A 13,411-nucleotide genomic window follows, 5' to 3' on the forward strand; every position below is an offset into this window, starting at 1 on the left:
TGCTTTCCCTTAAAGCCTTGAGAGAATGATGATCTGAAATAGTACTCATTTTCTTTGGTCTAATGTCTCAAGGGTTGGATTACATGCTGGTATACAGTAACTTCTCTTTGGGTAAAGAATTTAGTGATTCAGATTTTGTTTCTATATGTTCATGTCTGCAAAAAAGTTTGGGAAGCACTGATTTATATACGTTTTTTAAAAATATCCACAAAATAGTTTATATGGTAGGTAGTCCATTTCTGGGGCACTGCAATGGAGGAATTGTCATGGAAACTCTAAAGTCATTTTCAGAACTGTTAGGCAACACTGTAAACTGGTGAAAACTCCACTGCTTTCGTTCCTCACCTGCACAGCTTCAGATTTCAGCCGTTCCCTCAAGGGGCAAAATTAGTATCTGACTCACTTCTCTTTAGCTCCATTCTCGTCATTGTGTTGGCTGCTGCAAACCCTACTGCTTGGCAGCCGTAACCCTATTTTCTGGCTCTCTAGCCCTATGAGACTGCTAACGTCTCAGATGCCTTCTGCACTCCCTAGTGGTGCCACAGGTACCTGCAGATTTCCCCAGGAAGAACAGCTCACAGGATGTGAGCTTACCTCTCTAATTTCTGTCTCTGGAGACAGAAAGATTGTTGGTTTCCTTGGCAGCTCTCTGATGCAGGAGTAGGACCAGAGTGAGGCAAATGAGGCACCTGGTGTTTTGCTTTTCTCTTCCCCCACCTTTAAAATTTATAGATATACTTTTCAGATCTTCCTTCCATATTTAGGTATATTCTTATCTATGGGCTGTACAATACCATTGCATAAAGATAATTAAGAGTTATTGAGAGATGTGGATTCTTTGATTATTGGAGCTGCTTTGCTTTCTGATTGTGCATGTTATCCTCAGTGGTAGTTCTTAGCCTTTGTTCTTGGCCCCACCCACTCGCTCAGTAGCACTGCTATAGGTGGTGTGATACCTACGTGGTAACTGCACAGATTGCCAATAGCCACAACCATTATGACTTAGGTAAGAAAGATTTTAGTTACTCTGAATTCCCTCTGCTAAAAATAACACCACCTCTAAGTAAAATATTTCAGAATACAAGTATTGGAGAGTTATTGAGTCCTATGTGGTGAGCATTATAATGTGTGCAAGGACCAGAGTGAACAACAGCAAACTGAGCTCTGTCTCTGTAGTTTACAGTCTTTATTCATTTTTACTGATTTTATCTTTGCTTCACAGCTATTAAGATGTGATTGATATGTAACAACAACTGTTGTATTGTGATTTGTAAAAGGGAAATTAAACGTACTTCTCAACTCTTTAGAAAACTCAGTGGTATTTTACCAATTGTTATAAGAGATAAATTACATCTTCTTACCTAAAGTATTTCCTTTTATCTTGCAGTCGCCCCTTTTCTTCCAAATGGTCTACAGCAAACCCATCAACTGTAGCTGGAAGAGGTAATTTGCCTTTTTAAGTAAGAGTCATAACATTTTTTATTTAATAAATAAAGGACCAGAGTAAGGCTATTCTATAAATAAAGTAAAAGTTACTGTATAAAATGATTTTTCTCACTGTGGGTCACATTAAAACAGTTTAAAAACTATTGCTTTAAATGGTTTAGCTTTTAAGAACTATTTTGATGTGCTTTTAAAGTATAGCTTTTAAATTCTTCTAAACATTTAAACTCTTGATCTGACCTACAGTGAGAAAATAATTTTATATAGTGATCTAATACCACACATATACACTGTAGCTATATTTGTATACCATATACATATACTACATATAATATATACAGTATAGTGTATACAATTGTGTGCCTACAATATCCATATATTATGTGTGTATTGCATACATGTAATACACATGTAGTACTACTTGAAGTTTCACAAAGTACTACTTACCCTTAGTTGTGATGGATGTACTCTGTTTCCTATTGTTTCATTTCTTTAAAATGCTTGTCATGACCTACTCAGTTGATTTCACAGCCTATTAGTGGGTCACTGTTCACTGTTTGTAAAACTTTTCCTTTTTTTTTTTTAAAGTATATTTATTGATTTCAGAGGGAGGAAGGGAGAAGGAAAGAGAGATAGAAACAACAATGATAAGAGAGAATAATTGATTGGCTGCCTCCTGCATACCCCCAAGATGGAGTCTGCAACCCAGGCATGGGCCCTGACCAGGAATTGAACCGTGACTCTCTGGTTCATGAGTCGATGCTCAACCACTGAGCCATGTCAGCTGGGCTGTAAAACTTTTCATTTTCAAAACTGAAAAACTGAAGATCAGAAATTTAATAACCTATTTGCATTGCCTAAGCATGGCAGAACCTGCATTGTTTCTGAATGACCCCACTCCTGGACTAGTCCTTGTGTTTTTCTGATAGTGGAAAACCAGTGCTGCCATCTGTTTAGTTGTATAGAGCTTCATTTTCATGGGGCAGTCATAAGAATCACCTCTTTATCTACAAAACAGTCCTATGAATTTTACAAAGTATGGTTCTTTTTCCCATTTTATGGAAGAGGAAAATGAGGCATTATCGTGATTCAAGTTTATGTAAGTTTAATACTGTTTGCAGTGATTTAGATACTATAGGTTACCTTTGCTTTGTTTTCCATAGTATCAGCAGGCAGCAGCAAAGCTGGTTCCCTTCCAGGAAGCCTGCAGCGTTCGAGAAGTGACATCGATGTGAACGCTGCTGCTGGTGCCAAGGCACATCATGCTGCTGGGCAGGCTATGCGGAGTGGGCGCTTGGGTGCAGGTGCCCTGAATCCAGGTTCCTATGCATCACTAGGTAAGACAGCTAATTGTGGGAAATTATACTGTGTTTTCTCCCTGTTTCAGTGAAGTCAGAATGGTGGTAATATTATAATTATTTCTATTTTATTCTTGCCCGTCAAGGATAGTCCATATGTTTTAATATGATTCTATACTTGGGACATGGTTCTGAGGTATGTAAGCTATCACGTTTCCACTTTTCCCTCTTGTCGTCTTCCTAATCATCTTGATCAAAGGAAAAGTTCTTGATTCCATGGTTTGCCTATAGCATTTTCATAGCATTCGCACTACTGCCACATCCAACCACTGGTTACTAAGGAAGATTAGGAACGATACCGGCTTTGTATCCAGCTTCTCTGTTCTCTTTCTTCCACTTTTCTTCCTTCACCAAGAAAATAAAGCCTTTTGAGGGTCTGGGAAAACTGCAAGACATAATCATAATCAAAGCTTAAACTTACGTTTCCTAAGGCTACTCAGAGTTTTCTTTTTATGTCCATCAACTTTAAAGTTGGAGGTTGGTTATCCACATTGTTTATCTCTGCCTTTTGCTTCATTTTTCTTTCTCATGGGTAGTACTGGTGGAACAACAGGTAGACAGATAATTGGAACACAGTAGGAAGTGGTGAGTTTAGTATGAATGTAGTACATGATAAAGTTAACAGCTACATTCAGTAAGGAAAAGATAAATTATTCAGTAAATGGTATCTAGACACATGGCTTAACCATTTGCTACAAAGTTAAGTTAGAACCTTGTTTTACACCATATAAAAATGTATTCCAGATGACTATAATGTTGAACAAAAACATAGAACAACTTGATAAAAGTTATTCATCTAATCTCAGGTGGAAAAAGGAATTGCTAAACATAAAGGCCAAAAAACCCATGAGGGAAGAGTTCCTCAGATTTAAATCATGTGAAAACAAGTCAAATGGCTGAAAACTGAAAGGGAAAAAGGTTTTGTCACATACTTATGTATGAGAAACACCTGAGCTTATTTTTATAGAAAAAACATTCTACATAAATCAAGAAAATCATGTATCAAAATTGGCCTCCAAAACACCAGAACAAATGTTGAACCTCAGCTGTAATCAAACAAATGAAATTGAAAGACCTGTAAATATAATAAGAAAGTTAAGATTGGTGCCTTCCTCCCTGGCTGGTTAGGTCATTTGGTTGGATTGTCATCCTGATACCCCGGATTTGGTGGTTCCACAGAAACCAAAAGTAAATTAGTTGTTGTCAGGGGCTGGGAGTCAGGGCAATAGGGCGTGACTCCTAATGGGTCTGAGTTCTTTTTGGAGTGATGAAACTGTTCTGGAATTAGGTAGTAATGGGGGTTGTACACCTTGTGAGTATATTAAAAACACTGATTTGTATACTATAAAAGTGTGAATTTTATGGTACATGAATTATATTAAGACTTAGGATGAATAAGTTTTATTTTTATTTGTTTTCCAGTTTTTCCTTTTTTAAGTGAGGAAACACTGGAAAACAAATAAAAATAAAACTTATTCATCCTGTCTTAAAAATAAAATACATTTAATATCTATTCATTGTAATACCACAAAAATATTATATTTGAAATGTTTTAATGTGAAATAGAAAGCTAATTTGCAACATATTTTTTTCATAAGAAAGCCTAGAACAGTGGTCGGCAAACTCATTAGTCAACAGAGCCAAATATAAACAGTACAATGATTGAAATTTCTTTTGAGAGCCAAATTTTTTAAACTTAAACTTCTTCTAACGCCACTTCTTCAAAATAGACTCGCCTAGGCCATGGTATTTTGTGGAAGAGCCACACTCAAGGGGCCAGAGAGCCGCATGTGGCACGCGAGCCACAGTTTGCCGACCACGGGCCTAGAATAATGCCATGAGATTGACTTAATTTGTTTCTTTTGGTTCTTTAAAGTTTGAATTGCATGTTTGCTTCATTAAAGAAGGGAAAGGTATCCTGTCCGCCATTCTCTTTTCTTCATCTGACCCAGGTTCACAGGGACGAGCTAGTTTCCTGTGGCTCTTGGTATTTTCTTCCACTAAAGTACCAAATCCTTTGGAAACTAGGAATATTAGGAGTGTTTTGGAGTTTACCCTTTAAAACTTGATTCTGGAGAGGAAAGCTTGGTGCCATGGGAGACAATAATTTATGTTAAGGAAACTTTGGTATATTTATGCATATTTATGAATATTTGTTCTCAACAACTGGGTTTATGGAATTGCTAAAATGGAAAAGAAAATAAATGGTTTTGTTGGTGTCATGTGGACAGGAGTCAGATTTCAGTTAATTGTGGAAGGAGTTGGGAGAAGAATCTATAAATTTTTGCTGTGCTTGATAAGCGCTGAAAGAACATTGTGGGGAATTTTTGTAGTTCAAGTTAATTAGCTTTTTTTTAAAAAGAAAAAACGGCCCTGGCCAGTGTTGCTAAGTGTTTAGAGCATCGGCCCGAAAATGGCAGGATTTTGGGTGTGATTCCCAGTCTAGGGCACATATCTGGATTGCAGGTTTTATCCCCATCCTTGGTAGGGGTGCCTGTGGGAGGCAACCAATCCATGTTTCTCTCTTTTTCTCTCTCCGTCTCTCTCTCCATCTCTCCTCTCCTCCCTCCCCCTCCTCCTCCTCCTCCTCCTCCTCCTCCTCCTCTCTCCTCCTCTCTCCTCTCTCCTCCCTCTTCTCTCTCTCTCTCTCTCTCTTTCTCTCCCCCTCCCTCCTTTCCCCCCCTCCCTTCCACTCTCTCTAAAAAGCACTGGAAAAAAATAACAATAAAATAAAATAAAAAAGGTTAATGAACTTTTTGTTTCTTAAGATCAGAGGAGTTAAATATGTTTGTATCCTAAGATGGTACAGTTAGTAGAGAGACAAAATTAAAAATGCAAGGATGAGAAGAAATAATTTATGACCAAATTTTCATGAAAGGCCTTAGGAATGGGAGTATAGAGCATAGCTGGGAAGTTCACCTTGGATGTGGAAGGGGCACCAGTTTTGCTGATGTAGAAGAGAAGGAAATGAAGGAGGTAGATTCAGATGTATTTGGGGATTGGGGAGTGGCCATTAAGAAAACTGTCATCCGGGAGGTTGTTGTGATAACGCCTGGGGAGTCAGAGTCAGGATCATGTGCTAATAAAAAGCAGGGTGTCTGAGAAGTGGCTTGAGTTTTGGAATAGCCATTGAGGGGGCACAAGTAGTGGGCATTCTTCTGGACTCCCTACAGCCACCCATATTTGGGCACTTGATAGAAGGATTCACAGGACTCAGAGGCAGTTGTATTCACAGCTGAGGTTTATTACAGTGAAAGGACATGTACCAGGATCAGCAAGGGGAAAAGACACATCAGCTAGCCTTTCAAAGTTCTCCTTCCCAGAGGTGAAGATGAGGGCTGCATGTAAAGTGCTCCCTCCTCCAGCAGTGAAAAGCAGGAACATATTCCCAGTGTTTCTGCCCAGGGAAGCTGGCTTAAGACCTCAGTATTCCTCCCTCCACCCCTCATCTTGCACACAGAATAACCTTTCATTGGTATAGGGTGCACCCAAAACAAAGTTCCCAAAGGCCTGCCCCATAAGATCCTTAAGATCAACTCAAACTTGATATGTCAGTACTTTCTTGCACAGACACAAAGCCTGATAATTATCCCAGTTTTTGTTGTGCCAGTCTGCATGATTTCATGGTTTTGTAATTTTCTCTATTGGGCACCTCAAGTAGTGGAGTAGAAACATTGAATAGATTTATCCAGACTTAAGGTTTTATAGGGCCTGGGTGTTCTAAGAAAGGATGGGGTGGGGAAGCAACAAGGAACTAGATAAGATAATGATGTGAGAGCTAAAGAGCAGAATTTTGGGTTTCCTGTAGGCTATAGAGGAAAAGAATAAGCAAGGCAAGGTGTGACTCTGATTAGGAGAAACTCAACAGACAAGAGCAGAGGGTTTGCCTGATGATGGCAAGGGTCCAAGATTAGGACATGGGCTTTGCTAACTTCTCTCTCTAGGCCAGTGAAAATCAGACTCAGAGGTTTTGTTGTTGTTGTTGTTGTTGTCTCTATCTACTAGGAACCTCACCTTATTTAATGTTTTAGTTGAAAACAAGCTTCATATGTATGTCTATGCTGTGAATTCTGTCTTCTTCTTTTTTAAATTTCTTTATTGATTAACGTGTTACAGAATTCTGTCTTCTTAAAAATAATGTTTTCTGGGTCTTATATATTCATTTTTCTAATATACTAAGTTTTCCTCTGTTCTTTACTTGCTTTTTCATCATAGAGGATACTTCTGACAAGATGGATGGTAAGAACTCCCTGATTCTATTACTAAAGATTTTTATAGTTCTTGGATTCTATTTAATATCTTTGTTTATTTTCTTCATTTCTGAAAATAGACTGCTTATTTAGCAGCAATCCTTATGTGAAAATGCCTGCACGATGCTGTGATTTTATTTTAGGTTAGGCATATCCATTTTGGGGTTTCCTAGTCTACCTAAATACTAGATTATTGCTTATAAGTTAAATCAGTTATCTTAAATGCTTTTACCTGAGCTCTTAGTAATAATCTTTATTTCTTAAGTTTTTCTCTAATATATCAGACTTAGAAGAATAGAAAGGAATCTCATAAGTTATTGGATTCAATTCTTTAGTTTACTAACTCTGATACAGAGACAAATGACATGTTTTTCAGATTCATTTGGTTATTTATGAATATAAAATGCAAGTTACAGATGCTATATTTTTAAGAGTGACTTTTAAACTAACATTTAATCAAAACTTGGCTCACTTTAAGCTTTGCCTTTTTCATTTCATTATTCAAATGACTTTTTGTTACTTGATTCAATATGGTATTTTTTTATCTGGGAGTATTTTTTTGTCTATTAATACACAGTATTTTGTCCACACTTTCCCTTCACTGCATTAGGTACCTTCATGTTATCTAGGAATTTGAGTTTTATAAAAGAGCTTGTAAGAAGATATTGAATCTGTAAGTCACAGTATGAGATCTAGGAAAAATGGAGAATTGTATTATTTCGGTCAATTTTTACATAATCTCTGAAATTGATGTATCTTTCACTCTGAAGAAATGGAACATTGGGCACATGAGTGTTACTTATATTAGTCTCTATGTTTCTCTAATGTTTAATATATTTAATTTTTAAAATTTTTTGAATGAAATGAAAGTTCATCAAACTCTTGATATGACTTCTACCACTGAGATTATGGATCCTTTAAAAACAAATCATTCTTACTTTTCAGATCAAAATATTTTCCTGTTTGGGTCAGAAACATCAGCCTATTTGACAAAACACTTGTTATGTGATGTGTTACTCTGACTGATGCTCGATCCTATATTTTTTAAAATATCTATATATACACAGAGAGACATCTGTTATTGCCCTTTAGTAATAGTGAGCTATGATATTTGTGTTTGGTCATTTTTGCTTATTTTCATTGACATCTTAAGGAGCAAACATAAATGTTAAGTAAATAGCTGATGGATTGATAGGTCTTTATAATGCTTTGGTGACAATACAGGGTTAATGAGGCCTAGGTCGTGGATTTGGTTCCTATGTTGTTCAGTTAGCTTTTCTAGTTCTCTTGTGGACTAACTTTGAAAATGCACCAAAAATACTCTTACTCTGGAAAAATCTATAAAAATCTTCATTTCAAAGGGACGTAATGACAGTTGCATCTTTCTTGAGTGATTAATTTTTCTGATTTTCTTCTTTATTTCAAATTTTGAGTAAGAAATACAGCAGAAAAAAGTTTACGTTATGGAATTTTGCCATTTTTAGTTGTCTAGTTTTAACCTTTTTTGTGCTGTGAGTCATTAGGTTACCTCAATTTTTGTTCTTTGTCAAAATGAACCTTAACTGAAGACTATTAAGAGTAGGAGGTTTTGTTTTTACCCTTTCATTTTAGTTTTGGGTGGGAGTCACAAAGTAGGTCTTAACAATTAGTATTGGCAGAATTTGTTGAAATGTTATTGTTTTATTTCTCTTATTTAGGAACAGCATCTGAAGATGGTAAGAATTATACATTTTGCTAGTAACACAAATACCTCTATATTAATATTTTCATCAATAGGAATTAAATATTAAAAACTAAAATAGGCTAATTTCTTTGCAAATCCATATTATTTGCCAGCTGTGGTAGCTTTTACATTTTATGCTTGGTTTGTGTTAGTTATGTATGTGGATTTTTTATTTTTTTTAATTCTTCATTCTGGAGTTTTGCTTTGTATCTTCAATCATCTCATGCTGGAAAAAAAATAATTGCTTAACATGTTTAATAATATCTAGTATAAAGTTAGCACACAGTTCCATTTGTTTCCATAGTGACAGTAATGCTTTTCTTTTGTTTTTGTGTTTATGTTTTTTTAATGTATGCCAACTCACTTATACTTTGGGGAAGCATGTGCCATTGCTTTATTGGAGTTTAAATATCATCAGCTTTTAAATGTGTTTATTCAGCTTTTAATTGTATCTTTGTTTTTGAATTAGTTACTGGGGTATTACATATGTGATTTGAATTTGAGAGTACAAAACACTTGCTAGATATATTTTATTTTACTGAGCCCGCTTACTTAAAAATTAATATTTATTGCTTTTTGGTTTGTAGAGAAGGGAAAAATTCAATTTTTATATTTATCCTACATGAAGTCTGTCTTAATAAATATCTGATTGGATACACTTTCTCTTTTTCCTAAGTCTGACATGGATGTGACACTTTCTTGTGATACAAAACCAAATAGATTTAACTTGTTCTTTTTCTTATATTTACTCTGATATATTTGAAATCTTTTCATATTTTATGTTTTAAGTTGGAATTCTTTATGAAAATGGTTTCTGGCACTGTGTTATTGTAATTTAGAATGTAGTACCAATACTTAACTTATCCTAATTTCTTTGTTATATTGGATAAATTATCTATTTCAAAAATAATAATTTTATCTTTCTGTTTTATTTCTTAGTCAGGAGAACATAGTATCCAACTCTAAACAGACTCTAAAAGGGTGAAAGGCCTAAACTATGGGCTTTTTTATGGAACCTTGAAGAAGTTGATAGAGTGCAGGACTCTACCAACTATACTTCTGGTTTTGCTTTTGTTTTATTCCCAATTCTTACTCTCTTATCTTAATTTTGTAATTTCTCCTTAATATTCCGGTTATTTTTCGTGGCTGATATAGTCATATCAGGCTAGGCAGTATATTGTGATTGCCCTACAAATTGTACCTTTTAATAAAAAAGATTCTGAGCCCTTTGTGATTGGTATTGGCTCTGCTTTGATAGTGGTTGAAACTATATCTTAAGAAGACCAAAGTACCTGCTTTAATAAGCATTCTCTCTTTTGGTTTAAGAGCTCCAGAGATAGATGTTTGTGGCTTGGTTTTGTGGAGGGGAAGAGTGTCGTAGAGGAGAATGGAGTACAGCTGAGAGGTAGAGAAGGAAATGTGTTGAGAAAGTTGCCAACTTATGTGTGATAGTTACTTCTCAAATCATTTTATAAATGAAATTGGTTTCTTGGGGGGAAGACAATGGTAAACACATCCATATCCATCTGTAGTAATCTGATGTTTAGCACAGAATAACAGGATTAAATATTTTACCTAGTAAAATGTTCTTGCAAATCCCTTTAGAAGAAGTATATTTTCAGTTAAATGAATTGTTTGGGGTTGTTGTTCCTTTATTTAATATGCTCTGGATTTGAGAATAAATGTCATAGATACTGAAATTTTAGAGTTGGAATTACCAAATAGAATGTCTATTGTAACTTTCTTAGTTATAATTCTACTGGACTAATCAAACTAAGAATAGAAATCTTTTAGTTTGACTTTACTCTTATCCTTGGTGGAAATTTAGCTTATGGTGGAACACATAAAAAACAGTATGTATTTTTAAAATTTTAAGAGAAGTATAACCTATAAGTGATGACTATATTATTACAGAATTTAAGAATACTTGGAAACCACACTCAATTAGAAAATTTTAGTGAGATTTCCCCCCTCGTTACTGAATATTATTATACAAAACTGCCTTTATTTATGTAAAACATTTTATTCCTTAGGTCGGGTGAGAGCAAAGCTTTCAGCACCACTTGCTGGCATAGGAAATGCCAAGACAGATTCCAGAGGAAGAAGTCGAACAAAAATGGTGTCTCAGTCACAGCGTACGTATTGCCTATCAGTTCTCCTATATTTGTAATATGTTATGATAAGTGTGTTACTTATATATTACTGTATTAGGAGATTGACCAGTGGATAAAGACAAAGCTAATTTTAAAAAGACAAGCCACATACTGAGTTCTTGTTCTATACTTTAGGTTCATCATCACCTGACAAAAATGAAGGTATTTTTTTTTTCAATGTTTTGGGTCAGTTGTTGTGCATGTTTTGGAATTTTTTTGAGTGGGTGTTGTCTTGTCTTTGGTGTGTTATTAGGGCTGCATCATTAATATCTGCCACTTAGAAAGAAAAACTTCATCTGCTGTATAAACTTTTGCATGGAGATATTTTAAGTAGCACAGATCTCTTAGTATTAAGGTTTTGACAGTTTACTCAGAAACTTGCAAATGGAAAATTGTGCTTTTTAGAGGCAAAATAATTGCCATGTATTAACATCTAATCTGGTTGCATCTAGCTAATGCTATTCAAGGACAGATACATGGTATCTTCATATTTGTCCCAAAATCTATTAGAATATAGTTAGCATTTTTGGCAGCTATAAACTGATTCATAGTGAGGAAACAAAATGACCAGTACTATTACAGTTCTTATTAAATTTAATATTTATATTTTTGCTATTTTATTGGAAGCTGAACTTCTGTATAAGTCCAGTTGTTAAAAAGCACAATTTTGAGGCCTAGGTTAAATGAATGATCCATTTCTACATGTTCCAGAACAGTAACACATACACTTACGGCATTATTAATTTAAAGCAGCTTGCTCCCATTCCTTCTTTACCAAAAGATTTTCATTAGCTCTTACCTCTAAAAATAGAAATTTTTTTCTAGGGAAGTCATTCTGGGTTATTATACATACATGCTATTTTGGAAAGGAATAGATTTAACTATCTTCCATGTTGCTTAGGTGATTTATCAAGAAAAAGAAGCCCTATTTTGTCTCCTTTTTAACTGATTCCTGAATCTTGGAATCAAAGGAAAGATAGCTGGGCTTGGAGAAGGCCAGGGTGGTAAATATATAATTCTACCTAGCAGATTCTCCCCTGTTCTTTCCAAAGCCAAAAAATCCAGGCAGAGAGTAACAGTCGGAGCACTCAACAAGAGTCCTAAAAATAAGCAGAAATGCTCAGTAAAATTACAAATTTTACAAATAGAAAAAATGGCAAATGCCTTCTGGGTAAGGGCTCTTCTCCCAACCAATTAGGAATGGATAATATCACAGTCTTCCCTGACCTTGTGTGTTTTTAGAATACTTTTTTAAAGTAACTTAATCTTTAGCAATGTGTCATAGTAGTTTAGAGTCTTGGATACTTCAAATGTCTGCCCAGACCAGCATCAGCATCACTGGGAACTTGTTAGGAATGCATAATCTCATGCCATATTCAATTCAGTCTATAATAAGATCACCAAATAATTTGTGTTACAAAAAAGTTTGAGAATTATTTATTTAAATCACAGAGCCCTAGCCGATTTGGCTCAGTGAGTAGAGCATCGGCCTGCAGACTGAAAGGTCCCGGGTTTGATTCCAGTCAAGGGCACATGCCTGGATTGCGGGCTCAATCCCCAGTAGGGGGGAAGTGCAAGAGGCAGCCAGTCAATGATTCTCTCATCATTGATGTTTCTATCTCTCTCTCCCTCTCCCTTCCTCTCTGAAATCAATAAAAATATATTGGAGGGAAAAAAATCACAGACTCCAGCGCCATACTGCCCAGATTTGAATCATGGCCCCTCCAGATTTTTTTAAGTTGTATTTACATATACTCATCTGTAAAATAAAGAGCATATTCTCATAGGATTGTTGTGAGGATTAAATGATGTGAAGTATGAAGTACATTTAATACACTTAAGACAGTGCCTGGGCCCAGAGTATATATTTTAGCTAATAAAATTTGTTATTCAAAACCTAATGTCAACTTAACTTTATACTCCTTTTGTGTACTTCTATACTGTGTTATTCTGAGGCCTTCAGGAAACAAATAAATAAATAATGATGAAGTTTGAAAATGTGAAGTTTAAAGACTGAACTCACAGTAGAGATTCAAAGTGTGTAGTGTATGGATTTTTAATACATTACTTAAGTACCTCACTTTTAGGTGTATTTACTTCAGTAGAATATAGCATAATTTTTTTTTTTTTTTACTTCAAAACCCTAATCCACAATACTTCAAAATCTTTCCTAAAGAGTGAGAACGGCCCTAACCTGTTTGGCTCAGTGGATAGAAAGTCGGCCTGTGGACTGAAAGGTCCCAGGTTCGATTCCGGTCAAGGGCATATACCTTGGTTGCAGGCACATCTCCAGTAGGAGGTGTGCAGGAAGCAGCTGATTGATGTTTCTAACTCTCTATCCCTTTCTCTTCCTCTCTGTAAAAAATCAATAAAATATGTTTTAAAAAAAGGAAAAAAAAAAAAAGAGTGAGAACGTAATGATAGCGTTTTAGACCTAAGTAGGATTTTAAAACTAGAAGACATTTTTACTATACTTAGATTTAA

The 13,411-nt window shown here is 35.4% G+C and overlaps 1 protein-coding gene across 6 annotated transcripts in view; it reads left to right on the forward strand.

Annotated features, from left to right (window-relative positions):
* Positions 1-13,411, forward strand: part of CLASP2 (cytoplasmic linker associated protein 2) — a 142,569-nt gene that overhangs the window by 70,415 nt on the left and 58,743 nt on the right. For 2 of the 6 annotated variants that reach the window (XM_054708094.1, XM_054708091.1), the window contains exons 17-22: positions 1,388-1,443; positions 2,607-2,780; positions 7,017-7,040; positions 8,749-8,766; positions 10,808-10,909; positions 11,063-11,089. In XM_054708094.1, the coding sequence (XP_054564069.1) occupies positions 1,388-1,443; positions 2,607-2,780; positions 7,017-7,040; positions 8,749-8,766; positions 10,808-10,909; positions 11,063-11,089 (401 nt within the window). The remainder of the gene's footprint in view (positions 1-1,387; positions 1,444-2,606; positions 2,781-7,016; positions 7,041-8,748; positions 8,767-10,807; positions 10,910-11,062; positions 11,090-13,411) is intronic. The other 4 variants (XM_054708090.1, XM_054708093.1, XM_054708089.1 and 1 more) reach the window with 2 other exon arrangements.

The sequence above is a fragment of the Eptesicus fuscus genome, chromosome 18, assembly GCF_027574615.1.
Source record: "Eptesicus fuscus isolate TK198812 chromosome 18, DD_ASM_mEF_20220401, whole genome shotgun sequence".
Taxonomy (NCBI): domain Eukaryota; kingdom Metazoa; phylum Chordata; class Mammalia; order Chiroptera; family Vespertilionidae; genus Eptesicus; species Eptesicus fuscus.